The 23,033-nt window shown below is 41.8% G+C and overlaps 1 protein-coding gene across 1 annotated transcript; it reads left to right on the forward strand.

The window, feature by feature from the left end:
• The first annotated feature begins 4,166 nt into the window (after positions 1 to 4,166).
• On the forward strand, positions 4,167 to 14,828 carry Kcnj2 (potassium inwardly-rectifying channel, subfamily J, member 2). Its single transcript, NM_008425.4, has 2 exons — positions 4,167 to 4,337; positions 9,552 to 14,828. Exon 2 carries the CDS (start codon positions 9,787 to 9,789, stop codon positions 11,071 to 11,073), a length of 1,287 nt encoding a protein of 428 aa, NP_032451.1. The 5' UTR covers positions 4,167 to 4,337; positions 9,552 to 9,786; the 3' UTR covers positions 11,074 to 14,828.
• Positions 14,829 to 23,033: the final 8,205 nt, after the last annotated feature.

Genomic DNA, 23,033 nt, shown 5'->3' on the forward strand with positions numbered 1-23,033 from the left:
CAGTGAGACAGTCAAAGAGCTATACAGTTGTGAGAAAATATTCTTCAACCAACCAGGTTTCAGTCTTATAAAAAAGCCATGACACAAGATGTTGTGTTTCCGGGTGTGTGAGACATGGAGAAGCATCTCTGCCATGAAGCTGCGCAGACAAGGCTTATGGAGTAAATTCGCTCTTTCAATTCCTTTGAGTAGACAGAGGCACTTAGTGAGGATGTAATACTCAAAATTCATAATTAAATTTGCAATCTCATCAACATTGAGGGAGTGGGCATCATGGGCACTTGAAGATGGGGGTGTTAACACAATCAGGCGATGTAGTGGCTATTCCTGGTTGTCAACGTGACTATATCTGGAATGAACTACAATCCAGAATTGGAAGGCTCACCTGGGACCCTAATCTGGAGGCTGGGAGATAGAAGTTTCTGACCTGGATCTTGGTATGGAGATCTTGAGGCATAGTGGCTATGGATTCCAGAAGATTAAGACAGGGAGTTCAAGATCATCTAGGATTAAGGTGTGGTGGCACACACCTTTAATCTGGGCTACACCTTCTCCTGGAGACCAATGTCCTTATTATATAAGGACATTGGAAGAAGGGAGTCTCTCTCCCTCTTTTACCTGCTTGCCATGTGGGACTGAGCAACTGCTAGATCCTTGGACTTCCATTCACAGCTACTACTGGCCATTGTTGGGAGTTGGACTGCAGACTGTAAGTCATCAATAAACTCCTTTACTATATAGAGACTATCCATAAGTTCTGTGACTCTAGAGAACCCTGACTAATACCGGTGACAAGTTTACCATTGTTCATATGCATCTTTCTTAGCATCCTCAATACCAATATGTGACAAACATTTTTTCTTATGGGCTTCTTTTCCCCCAGTGTTGGATCATTTCCAACACTGTGTTTGTTTGTTTGTTTGTTGTTTGACATCTAAAAAAATTGAAGGGGAAAAGGAGTATTGTTTCTTTGACTAGGTGCTGAGTAGGTATCTTAAAAGTCTATCAATAAAGATCAATATAAAGAATAAATATGATCATAATGATAAGTAATAATGATTAATTTTCAAAGACAAAGGAGGTTTCCAATAAGGAGTCTATATAATCTTTTGAAGTGCCACTTTAGGTTGCTTTGTCTATTGCAACTCAAACTAATAGTCTATCATTTATATTATTATTATTATTATTAATTATTATTATCATCATTATTATTATAGTAATTTATTGGTTCTTAATATGGAATATGTGAAAATGCTAGAAGTTGTTGCTGATATTCTCATGACTGCTGTATGAGTTTGAACACATATGGACAGTGGGCATCTATCTGCATGTCTTTCTGTCTCTTCAGGTAAGAGTGAAGGAAAGACTTATGCTCCTAGTGAGACAGTCACTCTCTGTATCACATGGCCATACACAATCAGCTCGTCTCATCCAGAGTCTGACTAATATTGGAGCTAATATTATAGATGGTTGCCGTGGATGGAATCAGTAAGAGTGTAATTGTCATTTCCTTGGAAAAATTTAATCCACAGATGGATCCCAACAATCAACTGCCACAATATTCAAAACTAATCTCTGTCTCTCTGTCTCTGTCTCTCTGTCTCTCTCTGTCTCTGTCTCTGTCTCTGTCTGTCTCTCTCTCTCTCTCTCTCTCTCTCTCTCTCTCTCTGTGTGTGTGTGTTTGTAATAAATAAATCCTAAATCAGCTAACAAAGGTAGACTGACTAGAGAAATCTGTTTCCCTCACTGCTCCAGTAAGTGCATATTTTTACCCAAACCCTGATGCTTTGGCAGAGTAGAGATTTCCAAATAGGGAAGAAAGTGAAAAGCCATTTATTAATTAAAATGTTACGTTCTTTTTCTTTTTTTAAATGCAGGGAAGCTAGGCAAGTCTATCTATCAAATGCTGAAAATGTTTTAGTCAAAATTAAAATCCTTCATGTTTGTTTAACTAACAATGAAGGGAAATCTTCTATTCAGACTGGAAAGCTGCTGTAAAAATCTAATTTTCCTGAACTTTTTCCTTCAAGATACCTGCCTTGTGGCCTGTCACAAGGAGAGGGCTAAGAGTAAAGTCTGTGGTAAACAGAAAGACTAGAGTTATTACTTTATCTACCTCTACAGCAAAACTTACACAACCAAACAAAACCATAGGATATTGTGTTCATTTCTTTAATGATCTTCCCGCTCTATGAAGCTGTCTTGGCCTGGTGCTTATTCATTTTACTAAGAGTGAACTATTTAAGTAAAACAACTGTAAACTAGAAAATACTTCCTTTCTCTGGGTAGCTGGGCTATTTCTAACAGAGATCCTAACCTGTGGGGGCAGGGGTGGGGGTGTTCCTATAGTTTGGAAAACTCTTCACCATCTACTTAGGCAGTGAGTCACAACACAGAAGAAAGAAAGGAAGAAAAAAAAATCAATGAGCTGTTAACTCCTTTTCTATGCCTTGGTCAAGGAAGAGTTAACGTTTTCCGTCTCTGGATTCATTTCGCTTCAGGCTACAACCTGGGTTCTAATATAGTCATCTTTGCAGATTTAACCCAAGCTATTTATAAATAATATATGACTTAATATATGATAAAGAAGACTTTCCTTGTGGGAAAAAATATCCCATTATACAAGGGCTTAAATGGCAACCCTCAGTATTGGGGCTTGATGGGGATTCAGCCTCAGCAAATGAAATGCCATTTGGATATCAAAAGAGTCCCAGGGCTTTCATGATCCATTCTGCACCCTCTTAAGTGTATTGCTCATGCTAGGAAAAGAGGCAGGCTTCTTAAGGTAAAATGAAAATCTATGCACATTTCACCAGCACCTCCTAGGGGCCAAGTGCGGATGTGGGACTAGGAGGTGGGTATCCACTCAGCAGCTCAGAACGGCTCCTTTCAACACTCGTACACATAAAAGTGTGCCCTGCTCCTACCACCTAGAACGCGAAATATTTTGTAGAGGTTGTTTGGTGACTCAAGGCAGTCTTTACGGGCTTAAGTTAAAGGTAGGCAGATGCTTTGGGGTGCTTGAAGCATATTCATTAAACCGGACTGCAAAACTCCGTGGAAGATAAAAGACTCCTAAACGCATCATGTCATTTTAAAAGCAAAGCTTCGCTACGATACCAATGTACTCAGAGATAACATGCACCTGCTTTACACACTCAGTGGAGAATTCATTTATAAATTGTCAGGATGCAGGTGCTAACCGAGGCTGGTTTTTGAAGGTCTGCAGTACTCTTGCCTGGTTGCTGGGAAGGAGGACGGGGAGGCGCTGGAGCGAGGGCAGAGCTGAGAGTCTGTAGGAGTTGCTGTTCCAGAGAATTCATTACTCTCTAATTGTTCTGGTTTTACATGAGCAGAGCTTGCCGGGCGGTGGTGGAGAGAAAGATCGAGGGCGAGGGCGGACAAGGCGAAAGGAACCAGCGGCTCCCTCCCTTCCCCCACACATCCCAGAGAAGTCTAGGCGCATTTTTTTTCTTTTTTTTTTTTTTGTAAGTAATTCACCATCATTTGCGAGGAGAAACGGCCCAGTCAGACAAGCAATCGCTAGCACATCTAAATTTTGCAGGGTATTGAGTGCGGGTCCCGGGACCCTTTCCAGGTTTAATTTAAGGATTATCCGCAAGCTGCAGTTGAGTGCTCTGTGGGTTTCCACAGTCTACAGGCTGGAAAAGGGCTGGAGGGAGACGCACCCCAGTGGTTATTTATTCCCTCCCTGCTGTAGACGTCTTTCCCAGGCACTGACACCTCTCGGGCCCTTATACAGGAACACGTACAGCCGGCCTCCACTGTGGAAAGAAACCGGGAAGTGTGGGTCTCACAGAACCCAGTAGGAAGCTTTGCCCAAGGCCAGGCTGCAATTAGGCAGCCGCATGGAGGCTGAGCTTCCCACCTGTTGCTGTACCCTCTGGGCCGCGACTTCCTCCTCCTCAGCCCAGAGCTGGACTCTCAGACCAGGCTAGGCAGCTGGAGGAGGTAGAGGAAGCCACAGCAGGTTCCGAGGCTGGCAGAGCCAGGGTCCGCGGGTGTAGAGATCCTCCTCCTCCTCCTCCTGATGGCGGTTCCCGGGGCGGGGGAAGCGCAGCCACGTGCGCTCCGATTGGCCAACAGTGGGCAGAGGGCGGAGCCAACAAGGCCGGTTATCACAAGGACCGCCTCCAGGCTATCGCAGAGCGCACTGGAGCCCTGGCCAGCGCGCAGCCTTCCCAGCACCGGCAAGCAGTGTCTTGGGAATTCTCACTTGCTTCGGCTCATTCTCTTTCACAAAAACCACTGGATCTTACATGCTTCTGTAATCCCCACTTCCACTCCATGTCCCCATGATCCTGTACCAGCAACAGGTAAGGGCTTCTGTGTTTTCTTCCTGTTCTCTTCTGGGTTGTCTGTGTGTGTCCAGGGCAATGAACTTGCTCCACAGTCCTCTACCCTACAGCTCCGGCTGCTCCGGAGGTGCCCAGTTGTCAGGCTGCTGTTAATGCTTTCCTCCCGCAAGCTTTGGAGTCCCGGCTCATTGCCTATATAGTTTGTGTGCGCACCAGAACATCCTCAGAGCTAAAAATACTGAGACACGCTTGGAAGAGTTGAGCAATAGAAACAGATTTCTCTGCAGCATCTGTTTGTGCTCATAACTTCCAATGCACCAGCTGTAGGGAGATATTGGGTTTAGAGTCAAGCGCGAGCCTGGCGTGGATTCTTCCTCTTATTGCGGGTGAGAGGGAGGAAGAGAAGGAGACTGGGGCTTGATCGGACCAAGAGACTTAGCACTTAATCTAGATCCTTGGTGTTTGGGGAGGGGGAGTCCTTGCTACAGATACAGCACAAAATTCCAGAGTGAGCTTCTCAAGTCTCAAAGTTCCTTTGCTGAGAAAAAAAGGAAAAAAGTAGCAGCCAGAGTTGGATTTTAGCTTCAAGACCGCAAAACTTTCCCATCCGATGTCGGTCTCCCCTAAGTACTTTGCTATTCTTAGTAATAATGGTGTAAATTCCTCATTTGAAGACAGTGTGGTTTAAGGGAAGCAATGATCGAAGCAACTTGATTCAGGGAGGAAAACGACTGCATCATAACTAGTACTCCTATGACAGTTGAGGGAAAAACCAAGTTAGGAAATGGGTAGTCGCACGTCCGTCTGCTTCAGTCTGTCAGTGGAGATTTGGATGAGGTTATCCATTCTAGAGATTTTCACAAACTCCGAAGATACCTGGCAGTAAATAAAGGCATTGCTTGAAAACCTGTTTTGGTTAAGCACAGAAGAGAATTAATATATCTCCTTTAATCATTTGTTGTCTTTTCCTATTAATAATTAATAGGCAGTCGTATTTCCTCTTGGAAACCAGCTCTGTAGGTGCACTGTGAGCTACCATTACACTTGTCTTTCTCTTCTTACCCACATCTAAGGGTTTTATTTTTATTTTCATTACATAGTTGAGTACACACACACACACACACACACACACTCACTTCCCAACGCTCAGGAGAAAAATAGGTTACTTCAAGTATGGTGGGAACAGTGACAGTCAGGGTCAAGGTCATCTCAATTTGTTTTGTGCCTCTCACTTCATATTGTGGTATTTATTTTGTTACATGATTGACAGCTGTAAAGGATCTTGTTTTGCATTTTTGTGAAATTACTTAAACAAACAAACAAGCAAACACAAACAAAGCAGTCAGCCCCTTTCAGACACTCCTTGTAGAAACTCTCTGGCCAGCTGTCTTTCTTTGAATTCTGAGTAGTTTAGAAGCTTGTCCCTCACCCATCTTTACCTGAAGGGTGGTACCATTTCAAAACGTTTAAAAAGATATAAATTCTTGTTTGCTAAACACAAGTTGTCCTTGACATGTACACATGCCTAGAGTTTGCCACAAACATTGCTGTGTCTCAATGTTAGAGGCAACACTCACACAGATATAAATGGGTGTCTCACCCCCCCACCCCCCGCCCCCTGCACTTGTCCTTCCCCCTCCCTTCTGTTTACTGAGCTTCACAGAGGTTGCTCTGCAGCAATAGGAATCACATAGCAACTTGTGCCCAGAGCACTCTGGGGCTGGTCTACATGGCGTCAGCTGGGGAATAGCTGCTCCAAGTACTCATTAGCAGACTTCTTTCGCCCAGCATCTTTTCTTCTGATATTTCCTGTCTTTAGTTAGAAACTTACTTTTTCACTGAGAGTCAATAAGCTTCTTATAGGACATTGTGATTTTCATTTATTCTTCCGAAGTACCTTTATCTGGTTTTCACATGTTCTCTTGGAGGATATATATATATATATATATATCTCCTCCCATTTTTCCCTGCATATTCATCCCTCTACTTCCATCTCTCTCCTCTAAGATCTACCTAAGATTGAGACGCTGAACTATTTTTTCCATTGCTTATGATTAAATTTGGATCTGCCTATAAATAGTCTTAACATGAACAGCAGCACATGTAGCCTCTCAATTTCCCAGAAATGCTTTCAACCTCATTGGCCGTGGTCTGGGTCAAATGATTATTCATGTCCATGGACGATAGATTTGAATCCTTAAATATCTGAGCTTTAAGGTGACTTCTTTACTCTTCACCAAATCCATTATTGGCTCTCTACACGGCCTTCAGGGACGATTATCTGACTATACTATGAGTTAGCTGTTTCTCAGAACATTTTGGGGGATAATATTGCATGGAAATCTTTTTCATAAAAGATTTTCCACGATGTCTTGGTGATTCCCACAGAGGGATGAAAGGGCAAAGGAACTTTCTGCTTGTTTGAAGTCACTGGGACATGTGGATCTGTCAACAACAAAGACAAGTGAACTATAAAGACAGTTAACCTGCCAGACTGTAGCAGGTTCTAGACTTTTGCAATTGAAAGCAGTTCCATAAAAGTGCAATGACATATGACATGTGTGTGCACATATGCACACAGTACTCTGGGGGCATATGTGTTGGACGTAGTGAAATTTTCCATTTCGGGGGAAGAAAAAAGAAAAAAAAACCAGTTTTTTCCCTTTCCAGGAAGCACTTTTAAGACCTGAAAATGATGCTGTAAGCATGTGGAACCCATTCTGCCATTAGCAATGGAAAGGAGACAACAACAGCCCCCTCAGTACATGCTATTTGAAAGGTTCCAAGTGGGGGAAGCTATTCATAGCAAACAGCTATTGTGTGATTTGTGGAATTCAAACAGATGTCCTAGGGTTGAGATTTTGGAAAGTCTTAATTGGGCCTGTAGAGGTCATAGAGTCATAAGGTTCTCCTGTGGAAAGGGACAGTAGTCAGCCTGAAGAAATCTGAGAGTTAGTGCATGGCCCCGAATGTTAAGGCAGGGAAAGGCTTCTTTTGAAGGTGCAAAGGGAATTCATTGGTGATAGTTTACAGTAAAATATTTTAAAGTCAATCGTAGCTCAGATACATTCTTTGAAGGGACTCCTTTGTCCCATTCCCATGTTTTAAAGACAAGCACACCTGCGTTTGCTGCTGTCTCCGTGTTCATGAAACATTTGGCAACATTACGTAAGCCAAATCGTCTGAAAATGCTGTTAACATATTTCTTTCCAAGTCCACGACAATCTAGCCCCCTGAGAAATAGGATTCTTTCTTTCTTTGTCCAATGCACTGCTCATGGGGAAGCAGGCAAAACTCTGAAGCAGACAGAAGGTTGGGAAGGCACCCGGATCTTCTTTTTATAAAGCAATTCAAAGGCATTTTCAAATCAAGCGTCATTTAGGTGTCAAAAGCTGACAAAATGTAACACACATTGAAATTTTCACAGATGACTAATGGCAGGAAAAATAAGGTGGGGTACATCTTGACTATAACTTGCACATGGTGGGAGAAGACTGAAGACTATTACACAGCATTTCCAAAGACAATGCACGTTGCCCCTTGGTAATGGGCTGAATAAGGACAAATGGACCACTTTCTATATTTGCAGCTGGCTTGGCTGAAAATGGTCCTGTTGACTGATCCATATTTATGTGCCTTGGGCAAAGGGGTGGTGTTAGGGGGAATTGAAACTGGAATCCTCTTACCAAGATCTCAACCAATTCCTGATCATTTTTATTGTCCCACTTAAAAACAGGACATGGATTTTGGTGGTTTAAAAAGTTGGAAATCACTCTCAGTTTTTTAGTTCTAGGCCATGTTAATATTAATCTACTTCTGGACTTCGTTAATGCACATTACATAACAAAAACACCTTAGACAATTTCTTAGGCGTTCTTTCCTCCGTTTTCCTCCTCCTCTTCCTCTTCCTCCTCTTCCTCTTCCTCTCTCTCTCTCCCTTCCTCCCTCCCTCTTTCCCTCCCTCCCCCTCCCTCCTTCCCCCTCCCTCCCTCCCCCTCCCTCCCTTCCCCCTCCCTCCTTACAGAGGACATGTAGGTTTTTGAGGTTTGTTCTTTTGAGTCAAAAAGGAAAGTCACAGCAAGTAGCTAGATTTTACCTGGGGGCAGAATGAAGCTGTGGGAGGGAGCTGGAAGCTACTATTTGTTCATGTTAAGTAAAGGTGAGTGCCTTCTCCATAGGAACCTACAGCAAACAACAGCACTAGAAGTGAAAGTAAGCTGACTGGCAGTTATGAGCTCCTTTGATTACAAAGTTGTCTCTGTTTGAGAGCACACAGCCTTGGACCCACATGAAATGAACCCCTTCCTTATCTCAATCCACTAAAGACCTGGGCCTTTGGCCCAGAGGTGCTTGCTTCCTACCCTGTCATTACACATGGCAATCCCATCTCTGGAGAATTTCAGGACTCATATTGCTAGGCAACAGAATGGCTCTCTATCCCCTGGAGCAAATCTGTGTCTTCAAGTCAGAATCCCTTGCATTCTGGAAGATGGCATCAGGCATTTTTCTGCACAGTGCCTGCTTCAAGTGTGTGGAGTTGATGGAGCAAGTCCAAACAGTGCCCAGAAGTTAGCATCTATTTCAAATGTTGCAAACGACTTTCTGTCCAACATGATTACCAACACAAAACTGTCTGTACCTGCCAATGTCAGCCTTGTGAAGAAGGACTGGGACCTAGCTGGATTAATATCCAGACTGTTCATATACAACCCTCTCTAGACACATCCTACTATCAAAAGCTGGTGCAAACCTTAGAATCAGAAGGACTCTCCGATGACACTGAGAACCTGGAAGAGAGGAAAGGCTGATGGGTAGATATGAATTATCGAATATTCTAGATTTCTGACAAGCAGTAGAAAAAAAGAGAACTGAAATTTCAGTGGAATGACTAGCGGAGGTACCTCATCTATGTTCAATGACTGTGATTTTTAAATAGAAATTTAAAAGAGAATTTATGTGAAAAAGGAGATCTCCGCACAATTCAATCTAAAGTACATTGGTGTGTATTTTTGTTTGTTTGTTTGTTTGTTTGTTTGTTTGTTAAGACAGGGATATTGTTTCTGAAATCTAGGATCACTTCAGAAGGGGAATATACCCCCTTGAACCAGATAGGTTGAATGTTGGTTTCGATAGTGGAACTGACCATACATTTCTGCTATTTTTCTGTTCGTTAAGATAGTAGGACTCCTTTAAGTATGGCTGTTTTGTAATGAATGCTCTCTTTTCTTGTAGGACAAGTTCTCTGGATGTCAGCTGAGTTACTAAGGTAACTTTGCTGGTCAAAAGAACCCCAAGGTTCTCGGAAGCATCCATCTCTCCTCATTAATAAATATATATATTAATTATATATATATATAATTTTTTTTGGTGTGTCTTCACCGAACATTCAAAACTGTTTCTTCTAAGGGTTTTGCAAAAACTCAGACTGTTTTCTAAAGCAGAAACACTGGCGTCCCCAGCGGAAGCAATGGGCAGTGTGAGAACCAACCGCTACAGCATCGTCTCTTCGGAGGAAGATGGCATGAAGCTGGCCACTATGGCAGTTGCCAATGGCTTTGGGAATGGCAAGAGTAAAGTCCATACCCGACAACAGTGCAGGAGCCGCTTTGTGAAGAAAGATGGTCATTGCAATGTTCAGTTTATCAACGTGGGTGAGAAGGGACAGAGGTACCTGGCAGACATCTTTACTACCTGTGTCGACATCCGCTGGAGGTGGATGCTGGTTATCTTCTGTCTTGCCTTCGTGCTCTCCTGGCTGTTCTTTGGCTGTGTGTTTTGGTTGATAGCCCTGCTCCATGGGGATCTAGATACTTCTAAAGTGAGCAAAGCATGCGTGTCAGAGGTCAACAGCTTCACGGCTGCCTTCCTCTTCTCCATCGAGACCCAGACAACCATTGGCTATGGTTTCAGGTGTGTGACAGACGAGTGCCCAATTGCTGTCTTCATGGTGGTATTCCAGTCAATCGTAGGCTGCATCATTGACGCCTTCATCATTGGTGCAGTCATGGCGAAGATGGCAAAGCCAAAGAAGAGAAATGAGACTCTTGTCTTCAGTCACAATGCTGTGATTGCCATGAGGGATGGCAAACTCTGCTTGATGTGGAGAGTGGGTAACCTTCGAAAGAGCCACCTTGTGGAAGCTCATGTCCGGGCACAGCTTCTCAAATCTAGGATCACTTCAGAAGGGGAGTATATCCCTTTGGACCAGATAGACATCAATGTTGGTTTTGATAGTGGAATTGACCGCATATTTCTAGTGTCCCCCATCACTATCGTTCACGAAATAGATGAAGACAGCCCTTTATATGACTTGAGTAAGCAGGACATTGACAATGCAGACTTTGAAATTGTTGTCATACTGGAAGGCATGGTGGAGGCGACTGCCATGACAACTCAATGCCGGAGTTCGTATCTGGCCAATGAAATTCTCTGGGGTCACCGCTATGAGCCAGTGCTCTTTGAAGAGAAACACTACTATAAAGTAGACTATTCAAGATTCCATAAGACTTATGAAGTACCTAACACCCCCCTTTGTAGTGCCAGAGACTTAGCAGAGAAGAAATACATCCTTTCAAATGCAAATTCATTTTGCTATGAAAATGAAGTTGCCCTAACAAGCAAAGAGGAAGAGGAGGATAGTGAGAACGGAGTCCCAGAGAGCACAAGCACAGACTCACCTCCTGGCATAGATCTCCACAACCAGGCAAGCGTACCTCTAGAGCCCAGGCCCTTAAGGCGAGAATCGGAGATATGACTGGCTGATTCCGTCTTTGGAATACTTACTTTGCTACACAGCCTGACGTTGGTCAGAGGTCCGAGACAGTTATACAGACCATGGTACTGGTCGAGAGGTGGGTGAAAGCAAGCAGCCACAAGAGACTAAGGCTAGCACAAAGGTTTCAAGGAAAGACTAAGCTGGATGACTGATGTAAAGTGCTTTGCAGGCCTCCAAGAGACATGATGGCACATATCTGTTGTAGTATAAGTTATGGGGTTTTTAATGTATTGTTTTGTGTTTTTACAAAACTTGAATATGCAGGCAAGCCTCAGTTTGGGTACATGACTTACCTGGAATGCTTCTCTTTAGGGGAACAAGAGTGATTTTAATGGCATAACACAGGCAAGACTCTGCCTTAATTTTTTGAAAAGCTGCTAACTACATGAACACGAACTGTATTTTTGTTGCAGTGTAGTTTATCTTTTACATAACGTTAAGACGTCAGTGTTGAGCATTGTTGAAAGCGCACAGTGTGCTTTAAAGCATCAAGTATTTGGCTATTAACTGCCAAAAATGAAAGCCTGATTTTCTGAGGCCAGTAATTTGTTTGCTAAAAATTGATCTCTCTGTCTACCTGTCAGTCTCTGTCTCTGTCTCTCTCTCGTTATCTCTCTCTCTCTCTCTCTCTCTCTCTCTCTCATTACATAATAGCATTATATAACACTAGCCAAATGGTAGCCTCTGGGTTTTATACTTTTCTTTTCCACAATGCTAATAGGTTATCTCAAACTTTCAGTTAGACGACCTTAAATGAATACCAAAGATAATGCACATTGTTTTGTTTTTGTTTTTGTTTTTTTCTTTTTCTTTTTTTTTCTTTCCTTTTTTTTTTCTTTTTTTGCACATGGAGGTTATATTTTTTTAAAAAGAAACAAAGCTCCTGCACAGATTGTCTTGGAAATCCAGAGACACCATCTTTGAACTTCAGCAGGGTGTGAAGCAGTCCGTTCATTTTTGCACTATAGTCTGAAAAGAACACCAAAGTCTGATCAATGTAGTGTGTTTTCGAGTCTGTTCTTTTGTGCTTCTTTCTTATTTGGAGGGGAGGAGGGAAGCATAGGTCACAGTTACATATGCACTATAATCAATATTTTTTCTTTCCCTTTTTCTGAGCTTTTCTCTCTTAGCACATTCCAAAGTTGGTTCCATAAGATCAGATCTTGGTTGAACTTTGTTGGTAACCTGGCACCTTCCAAACTGTCACCCAGCAGGGAAGATGAACAGATTTCAAATTTTGCAGCTGACTCATAGCCTTGACTGCCAGGGCATTTCTAGCTCAGTGTCACATTAAGAAAGATGTCTGGCCTCTAGTCTTGTCCTTCTAAGGTCTCTGCAGAGATAGAGAGAGAGAGAGAGAGAGAGAGAGAGAGAGAGAGAGAGAGAGAGAGAGAGACTTTCAATGCAGCAATCCACTTTACAGGTGAGAGGGAAGTTTCCTTTTTCATGACAGAGGGTAAGAGGGACTGTTTCAGTATTTTAGGTCTTAGTGAGCCATATAAACACAACATAATTACAAGCTAAGGAGTTAAGAGTCTAAAGGGTTATTTCTCTCTCTGTAAACATTCATGATTAATGCCAGTGGGTCATTGTCTCTTGGAAAGTCTCAGAGCACGTTGCCAAGGACTCATTATTTTCTAGAAGCCTCTTTTACCTATTCACCTTCCTTTATAAAAACCTCCCTCCCTTTCCCAAACACTAGCTCAATCATTCAATTCTCCCTCCCTTTGTTTCTCTTGGTTTTAATGTTCTCTACTTGTAAACCCTGGGGCTGCTGAGTTCCTTTTTAGTTGGCGTCTCAAAATCAAGCCTCTAATGGTATTACACCCTAATATGCCATTAAAAATCAGCTTGTTCTAGAACCATGTATTTTATTTAGGTTGATGTTTGTGCCGGTCTGTGGCTTGTGAGCCTCTGTATCTGGATACAGTGCCTGTAAGAAACGTTGACAATTTCTGCTGTTTTCAACTTTCTAAGTCAATGGATTTGAAAACTGTTGGTGTTATGGAAATCAAGAGAGAAGCGTCGAGAAAGTGTACATCTGGGTTTTAAGGCAGGGTTGCAAGTTGCTTAAAGAGTTTGCTGGGTTGGGGACAGGGAGAAGTCACAGGAGAGAACACAGACTGGCTTCTGACAGTGTGAGGCTATGGAAGGCTTCAGATGCTGCTATTAAGGTGATTTGCAAAGTAAAGTAATCAAACCAAAGAGTATTCAGTGGAATGTCAATCAAATGAAGATGCAGTAAAGAGTGGGGGTGACAACATGGACTGACCCCAAACACAAAAAGACTTGAGTTATTTGAAAAGAGGGAGGGGGTGGGTACAGAGACAAGAAAAGTGGGAGGGGAAATCTTTCAATTTTTTTTATCTTTATTTGCTTAAAAAGAAGAAACCATCTAAAATTTCTGGTGCATAGATTTGTTTTTCGTTTGTTTGTTTGTTCGTTTTTTTTCTTTTTGTTTTTCAAGGAAAATTTTGCAGAAGCGACATTTTTAAAGTGTACATTTTATAAAGTTTATCAGATATTTTCATATTTAAAGCCAAATGTAAATAGAAATCTGTAAAGGAAAAAAAAATACCCTAAGAGGTATAACTACCGCAGTGAGTTCTGAGAGCTAGCACCTATATGCTACCGGTTAGCATGGTTTTAGCGGATATTACCAGCCTTTTGAGGTTCGATTTACTATGTTCTTCTGTTATTTATTTCAGCATGGACTGTTCCTTCGAGAGCTTTTTGTAGTTATTAGCATCTTTATAGTTACAAGCTTTAAATGGCTTTTTGTTTTGTTCTGCCAAGAGCCAAGACATAGGTAATGCATGGCATCTCTTCCTGCATTTTTACCTTCAGAATACCTGTCTTTATTGACTGGGCCTCCGGAACTAGTGCACACACCTGCCACTAGTATGCAGATGGAGGGACTCACCTCGAACATCTGGGGCTCCTCCCCAGATGCCAGTTGCTTCTGTGTTGCAAGCAAATCCCTCTAGGATGTATTCCCTTTTAAAGAATGTTTGCCCATATCTAAATGGGCATTATATTTTTTTTGGAGGGGGGAGGCATAGATTCCTGGTTATTCTATTTTTAAATAAAAGGTAGACAAACTGAATTCTATTTTGATTATTGAGAAAGGAATAGTTTTCTATCCCTCTAAGAGTATACTTGAATCAGACATTTTTAGAATGTCATAGAGCACTGTAGTCATTTCTAAATCCCTAGAGAAGTTTGTTTGACTCTGTTCCTGTTCTGTTAATGCATTTTTCCTTTGCTTTCACTCCCTCTCTCCCTATATATCCCCTTCCTAAATCTTGATGTGTCTCTGATGACCTTGGTTCCCCAATGATGTTCCCCTTGCAGATAACAAACGTCAGCTTTTAACTTATAACCAGCCACCCCATAAAAGCGAAAAGCTCATCTCGAGGGGTGGGTTAAGCTCCTTATCACCCTGTTCAATGATGTTAAGGTGGAAAGTATAAAAGTGTTGCATTATTGCATCCCCTCCCACAACCTTCAGCAAACTAGAGTTTCTTTCCTAGAAATGTTAGGTTTCAGCTCTGGGCTCTGGCGAGTTGAATGATCCTAGCCTTTGACAATCATGATAGTTATTATTTTCCCATTTGCCATCTGTTTTGTATCTAAAGTCTTCCTATTGTACTGCACAAACCATGGGTTGTATATATTTTTTATATATTATGTCTTATTTTATTATTTCTAAATAAAAATTGAAAATAAATGACTTTGTGGAAGTGTCATTGGACCTCTGGTTTGATCTCCATAGAAACATGCATGTTCTCGGACAATGGGACATTAACTCTGACCATTTGAATGAATAGAGCCATAGAAACTGACTGAACACACAGGTCCAGGGGACTGGCAGATTAGTTTAATCCAAGTTAGAGGAAATCAAGCTTATATTTTGGTTTGGAGCAGAACAGCTTAGAGGATGGGAAAGAGGGAACAAACCAAAGCTAACAAAAAGAGTTATATTTCGATTGCTAAATTACAATGATTATATTTTGTTGATTTTTGAATATAAGTAGATTCTGCCTTGCATATTACTTGTATTTTCTTTCCTTCTTTTAAAAAATAATTAAGGTTGTGTCTCATGCAGCTAAGAGTGGCCTCTGACTTAGCTATGTAGCCAAAGATGACCTTGAACTTTTGATTTTCCTCCTTCTATCCTTGTGATGAGATTCCAGGAGTGAGCCAGGTCTGGTTTATTTGGTGTGAGTAATAATACCACACGGGGCTTGGTGTATGCTAAGCCATCACTCCTATAATGGAGCTACACCCCTACTATTTTACCATGCCTACCCAAAACAAAATCAATATATTATTGTTTGCCAATTCTAGGAGAAACCAAGAAAGTTAGAATGAACTTTAAAGCTAAAAAATCAGCAAAGACAGGATTTGGATTCAAGTTGGATTTGCTTTCACGTCATTATATATTATTTCACAACCCATTACCAGGGCTTGATGGTCCCTTCGAAAAAAAGGCTCATTCTTTCTAACAAGTCACAAATAAAATGCTTTCCAAAGCTGGAGTCAGAAGGGAAAAAACTCCCATTCCAAGCTCGGTGATTCTTGCTATTTCTTATTCTCAGTGAACTCTTTCAAATGTGGTTCTAAGTTCCTGGAAAATATTAAATAAGTTCGCCTTAACAGCAAAATTCCGTGGCTCCTGCTCTATCTCCACTTGGTGAATACAGAGACCAAGACTTGGAGAAGTACTTGCCTGAGGTCTTTGCCAGAAAGCCAAGGAGAGATGGGACTAAGCTCTCATGGTAGAAGGTTCTGGAGCTGAGACTGAGACCCGAGCATTTCAACACCAGCTCTTCTTCTTGTCCCCTGCAGCTGTCCCTCATGGGTTTGCAGGGTAAGAATTATCATCTATCCTAAGGCCCTGTGCCCTACACACACACACACACACACACACACAGGACCCAGGAGCAAAGGCTGGATAGGAATTGGAACCTAATTATGAACCCCTCTTTCCCATCTCCTCCTTTATGATCTGAGCATTTAGGAAGGCGAGCTCATTTGGAAGACAGAGAATAATCACGCATATAAACATCAATTTGGGGATTTGCATATATTTCAAACTTCAGATTCCATTTCAGCTAACTTCAAATAGCTCAGGCCTGTCTCTCCTAGGCAAAACCTCAAAGCTCTGCCACTCAGCAAACGGCGGGTACTTAACCACCTCAGACACTTCTGCTTTCCTGATGCTGTGGGCAGCCAGCGGGTAACAATGTTCCTGTGGTTGGGAGGGGCAGGTGGGACATGCCACGATAAAACCAGGACGGATGCAATAAAGACCCTCCCTTGTGTTTCTACTCATTGATTTATTTCTCTGTACGTCTGCACATATGCGTATATCTTCGTATGCATTCAGATATTTAATATAATTATGGCCGTAAGTAAGCTTCTCAGTTGAATGTCAGGAAGGCTTTGTTGATCAGCCAAAACAGTCAAGTGGCTCAAGTGTCAGACTCCCTAGGCCACAGCTCTTTGAATAATATTTATGAAGAAGAAAATGTATTGTATTTTTTTTATTTTTTATTTTATTTTCCAGGAAGGAAAGGGTTTATTTCATTGTACAGCTTACAGTGCATCACGGAGGGAATTCAGGGCAGAGTCCGAAGCAAGGAGCCCAGAGAGAGGAATTCTGCAGAGGTCTAGGACGAGCACTGTTTACTGACTTGCTCCTACTGCTTGCTCAACCTGCTTTCTTGTACAACCCAGGACCACCTACCCAGGGGAGGTACTAACCGCAGTAAGCTGGGTCATCCCACATCAATTATTAATCAAGAAGATACCAGACAGACTTTCCCACAGGCTAATCTGATAGAGGCAATCCCCAACAAAGGTTCTCTCTTCCCAGATAGTTCTAGCTTGTACCAGGCTGACAAAACAAACAAACAGAAAACAACCTAGCACAACATATTGTATTATCTTCAATATAGAGCTTGGTTGTGGTCTTTCTGAGTCAGGCTTACTCCATTTAACATAATCTCCAGTTCCACTCATTTTCCTACCAAAGCATGATTTTACTTTTTTTTATGTATTGTATTTTAGAAGCTCACTTTAGCTCCAAGATAATTGGTTAGAACAACTGGAATTGTTCTTGTAAAGCTACATAGACACACTCATACAGAGGGAACGCCAGTCCCACACACGGAGTCCACCGTATATGTAGTTTGAAATCTGTCTGAAGCTTTCCTCAAGGACCCTAGTGGTCCCATGACTCAAAACTCTGGTTGAGGTTTGTACTTAAGAACTTGTAAAAACTTTTTTTTTTATAAACATCATCACTGGCCTAATCCCTTTAAGATAAAGGTGGACTGCCATGATCAGAGTGTTTAGCTCTGAAATGATCCCAGGGTGCTGGGCTCTCAGAGCTTAGGTGGTGCATGTTCAGTGAAAACTGGGTGGGGCCAACTCTGCAGATTTGAAAGCTGGAGTTGTTGACTCCGAAGAAAGGGCCACAGTTAAAAAGGAGGTGGAAGCGAGGAGATTAAGCCAGGTGAACCTGCTCCAGTACAGGGGAGTTACTAAATCCCAAGGATAATAATGTGAATAATTATACATAAGTGGCTCTCACCAAGTAACTGAAATGTGTAGCCTGGGGGATATTCATTGTTTGGAGGGATGTTTTTCTTAAATTATAATTCTCTCCCTGGTTTAAAATAATGCATATTATTTAACATTTCCCTTGGTTACTGAAGCTAACGTGATCCTTTCTCCGTGATGGCACATGAGCTTCTACATGTCTTAGCTGCGAAGCCATCACCTGCTCTCGCGTCCACCAGCAGACGTCTCTTAGCACAACTTAGGCTTTGCTTCTGATCTTTCAGATCAAGGAAAACAGATTAACACGCTCTGCTGTTCTGACCGTATATTATCACATCATAGGTGCTGAATCATCAATCCCTTTGCATACTGCAGAGGCTGTAGGTTATCAAGAAGCTCTGTCAGAGTAGCAACAGTAACATGAAAGTCATGAAGTCCAGGTGAAATGAGGAAGGCACAATTCAAACAGCAACTTGGGATGATTTTGATTGTCTTCTGAAACCTTTGGTTTTCCTGTCCCACCTCACCATCACTCCTGTCCCCACCTTTTCTTCCTTTCTGGTGTTTGAGACTGAATCCAGAGTCTTGCTCAGACCAGGAAGACAGTCTGCCACAGAACTAACTTCCATCCTTATTTATCATTTTAAGCTTGAGGCAGGCTTTTACTAAGTTAACCGGCCTGGCCTTGAATTTATATTCTTTTCTGCTTTACTCTTGAGAGGAGCTGGGTTTACAGGATCATAAGCCTGGGCCTGGAGTTGAAGCTACTTCTTATTGCAGATTTGGGGTTCTAGTCTGAAATCTTGAGCCTGTTCAGGAGTTGGAGTTCTAACCTGAGATCATAAGCCTATTCAGAAGTTCGGCTTCTAGAATATTCTATTCAACCCAGCCAAGAGGAGGAATTGCTGTCTGTTGTTGGTATTTTAAAGTTTTCTACATTGTATTTGAGTTCAACAGATTTCTATTTTGGAAAGTGGAAGTGGTCAGTATGATTTTTTTTTACCTTAAAATGAAGAGATATAGCTGAGCTTAGAAATAAAAAGTATAGATATGAGAGTAAGTAATGATTCCTCAGATGTTACTACTTATTTGGTCTCATGAAGATAAACCTACAGCTCTAACTCTCTGTATTTAGAAACATTTACAGGGAAGCTAAGGGGTTCTAAGGCTTATCACACCATGGATTTGAGTCTTTATGCAACAATATACTGGGAATCAGGTGTTTTTTTTTTTTCTGCCAAGCAGATCTTTTAAATATGTGCTATTTTTAAAAATCCTTCCTGTTAAATTCTACTATTATGGAAATACCTCAAGAACCTGGCTGATGTGACCAAGGTGGAAAGGCAAGATGACAATAATCAAGGGAGGGAGATGGCTCAGTGGGCAAAAGGATGAGCACCTGAGTCCTGATCCTCAAAACCTCCAGGACCCCCAGAGAAGACAGCTGACTAACACACATTCCTACAGCCATAGCATTACTACAAGAGGTGTGGGAGACAGAGACATGAAAATCCTTAGAAGTTTCCAGGTGGAGTAGCCTGGTGTACACAGTGGAGTAGCCTGGTGTACACAGCACAGTTGGTGGACTAGGCTGGGGTACACAGCACAGTTGGTGGAAACAAGACAGCTTCTGTCTCAAACAAGGTGGAAACTGAGGACCAACACCCACAGTTGTCTTCTGACTTGGACACACACTCAGTGGAACATGTGTACATGCATTCACACACATGGATGAGCACAGACTTACACACATTGTACACGTATGCTTTTTAGATACCAGATGATCATATTTTTTTTTTGTAATGCTCAAGCTAAATTGTTCATGCTCAGATTTCAAGTGGGGTTTTTGAAGGACTGTGTTTCTATGGTCATGTCTTAGCTTTCTTCCTTCCAATGTTGGTTCAGATCCTAGATTCTACTGGGATCACTTTCCATGCCTGATCCCCAAGGGGAGGACCAAATAGCTTTATTTGAGTAAGCATGTGGGTCCCTGTAACAAACAAATGAACCAGTCTCTTCCTTTTATAAATTTTGTTTGCCTTTGGATTTTCACATTATTTTTCTAAGACAGTTCTTTATATCAAGACTTGGTTAAGCAATTTTTTTTAAAAGTGATGCTATAGCAAGAAGGATCACACTAAATAGCATGTAGGAGTTGATTTTAAAACATGTAGTTAGCTCTATCAAAAACCTACTTATAGAAACACATTATTTACCAATAGAGACATTTCAAAGGCAAGTTTATACATATCCTGAGCAACACACTCTTGGCAAAAGCATTCTCAGATGGCGCCCACTTGCAGCCAGGTGGAGAAAGGAGGAATAAACACGTCTGAGATTTCCTTTGGTCCTCTTGTACATTTTCTGGTGGACATGAGATCGGCAAGTCCTACTCCCTGCTTCTTCCAGAAGCAGTTATAAGTTGTAAAAGACCTCATCCCCTGAGTACCCTCACCCTCAATGAGGCAGATGAATAAGATGCCCCTGTGTTGCCATAGAGACGGGAAGCAGCACCGAAGCACCTTCTCCTTCCTGCATGTTCTTTAATTTCATCTGAGTGACTGTGTTCAAGAACCAAAAATAAAAAGTGCACAAAGATGTAATTATATAAAAAGCTGTGTTCAATTATAAATACAGTATGTGCTTTTGCCTCTGTCTACAGCTCATTTGCCTCTTTCTCCCATTTGAACTATTCAAGGGAGAGTCTCCATTTTTCTATTTAACTTAAGTGAGTCCCAGATTTGCCAAGAGAAGAGAGCAGGGCTTTCTTCTTCATTTCTACCTTCGCCTGGGTCACACTTGACCTCTGTTTGCTGGTCCTGATAATAGGGTCCCTTTACAGCAACTGCTCGTTCTGGGCCATGTGGGTTTACCTGGAGCTCCCGAACTTGCCCTGCCATTAGGAACTCTTGCATATCTAGATGTCTAGAACATTCTGTAGGTTTATAAACTTTTTTTTTTTGCAAGCTAATAAAAAGTGGACAAGCTGAATGCCAAAAAAGCTATTAGTAGAGAAAGCCAACAAATTCTTTCTCTTAAAAAAAAAAATCCTGTTGCTACTTGTAGTAAGCAGGTCATTTCACAATGGTGGAGGCTGCCATGAGGACCTTAACAGTAGCTCCATTGCAGCGTGCACCTCGGAGGACATGTTCAAGATGCAGAGCTTCTGCTTCTCTTTGTTCACCTTTTCATTGGGCTGATGGATTAAAATTTCTGATAGGGAAAAACCAAACACCTCCTCTTCCTGACGAAGCAAGGCAGTCCTGGACCTGCTGGTTGGCATCGTTTGAAGGGTAATTGTGCCCAGACTGTGGCTTCCTGTTAGTGATTTGCATGAGATTGTGTGCACTATAGAATTTACTCTCAGAAGAAAATGCAAAGGTACAGGGCGTGGCAGCTGAGGCAGGACACAGCTGATTTGTTGTCTGTGACTCTGTCTCCTGGAAACTCTTGATTTAAAAGGACTGTCTAATCAGGGCAGGACACTGGATCTCTCTGCATGGCAAACAAGTCCTTTACATGAAGAAATATGAAAGGATTTTTTCCCTTTAGGACAGTTGGCAACCTGCAGGGGAAAAAAAATGCTGCTGGTTTATCTAGTACCACTTGGGAAGCCAGACTGGCTGTGTTGCTTAAATACCTATTGAAACCAGGTACATCCTTGCCAAAAAAAGAAAAGGAAGAAAAAAAAAAAAAGAACCAACGATCCACTTGACTGATTCAATTTTTACTTGAAATATGGTTGAAATTTTTACTTCCTTAATAAATCCATAATTTCCAGACATATGTATCCAGGACTACATAACAAATAAAAAATGGAATATATTGGAATATATATATATATATATATATATATATATATATTTCCTAGAATATCAGAAGCATGTTCTATGCTCTGTCTGAAGTTAAGTCTTAGTATTCTGGTTTAGGATTTCTGTTTGATTTGTGTTGTCTTTGTGATTTGTTTAGGACTTCGTTACTCTATATTGATTTATGATGAGTGCTCAGTTCCAGTTTGGGTTTTCCAAAAACAATATAGACATCTAGTCTTGTACAGTATCAGCCAAGAATTTCTCACCACACACTTCATGATGGACACTAGACTTTCCATGTTTCTTGAAGAGGTTCCTTCTCTTGCTCTCCCCTCACTGCATACCAGCCAGAACACTCTTCTCATTTTTGGACACCCTTTAATGTGCACAGTGAAACAAAAGGCCTTATAGTTAACGGGATGCCCATTAAAAATGGCTAGGTCCACAGAGCTTCCATGTGCTCTGCACTGTATCACTAAGATCCACAAACAAGGACATCTTACTCACCATTGTTTGAGGTTTCCCTTCAGTCTCTTGGGCTCAAAGTCTGATTCCAGTGTACCAGTGTACATTAAGGTGGCTCAGCCAGTCTAGGTAGGCAGAGTCATGAATGTGAAATATATGGAGCTATGACCATAATCGCTGGGCAAAACACACACACACACACACACACACACACACACATACACACACACACACACACACACGCTCTTGGTCTGAGTATTCCCTCTGTGAATTTCCTCTGGGGCTTGGGATCAAAGCAAGGTGTCCAGGTGAGTGAACTGAGTTGTTAGCAAACAGAGAACTTCTTACCTCGAATGCCACTGGGGATCAGATGTCATGAATGGAGTCATGTAGAGTGCATAGGAAGGACAGCCCTTCCCCTCAGATCTGTCCCAGGTCAACCAGTATCACAGGCTTTCCCTTTATAATAAAAAGATGTTATTTATGTAAATGGATATGGATAGTACACTTGAAAATAGGCTTCACATGTCTGAAAATTAATCTCTTTTCCTTCCTTCCTTCATTTTATCTATCTATCTATCTATTTTTATTAAAGATAGTTTTTTTGGGGGGGGAAGCTGTGATGTCACTGGCCCCAAGTATTGAGGCCAGGGAAAGGGTCATGGTGTGCAGGAGTAGAGGGTGGGGGTACAGGGCAGGGGTGGGGAGGGCATGTGCCCAGAGAGAGAAGGAGAAAATAAAAGTGCTCCTTCATTCATTTTAAAATGTTAGCTATATACTGTCTATTCTTCTATCATTTATTGATTTAAAATAATGTCTCATATAGTTCAGAGTGGCCTTGAATTCTCTATGTAGCTGAGGATAACTTTAAACTTCTGATCTTCTGTTTCTACTGCCTAAGTGGATGTTGAGACTACAGGCATGTCCCACCATGGCTGGTAGATACAGTGCAGGGACTTGAACCCAGGACTCTGCATGCCATACTTGCACTCCACCAATTGAACTGTGTGTCTCAGCTTCCGTCTCTGATGTACAAGTTTTTAAAAGTCAATTATCCCTTTACAGTGGTTTTGCACAAACTCGTGGATGCGT

The sequence above is a fragment of the Mus musculus genome, chromosome 11 (genome assembly GCF_000001635.26).
Source record: "Mus musculus strain C57BL/6J chromosome 11, GRCm38.p6 C57BL/6J".
In the NCBI taxonomy this organism is placed as follows: domain Eukaryota; kingdom Metazoa; phylum Chordata; class Mammalia; order Rodentia; family Muridae; genus Mus; species Mus musculus.

What these genes read in the sequence shown, in the direction of transcription:
- Kcnj2 (NM_008425.4), top strand. Translation starts at nt 9,787, where the DNA reads ATGGGCAGTGTGAGAACCAACCGCTACAGCATCGTCTCTTCGGAGGAA.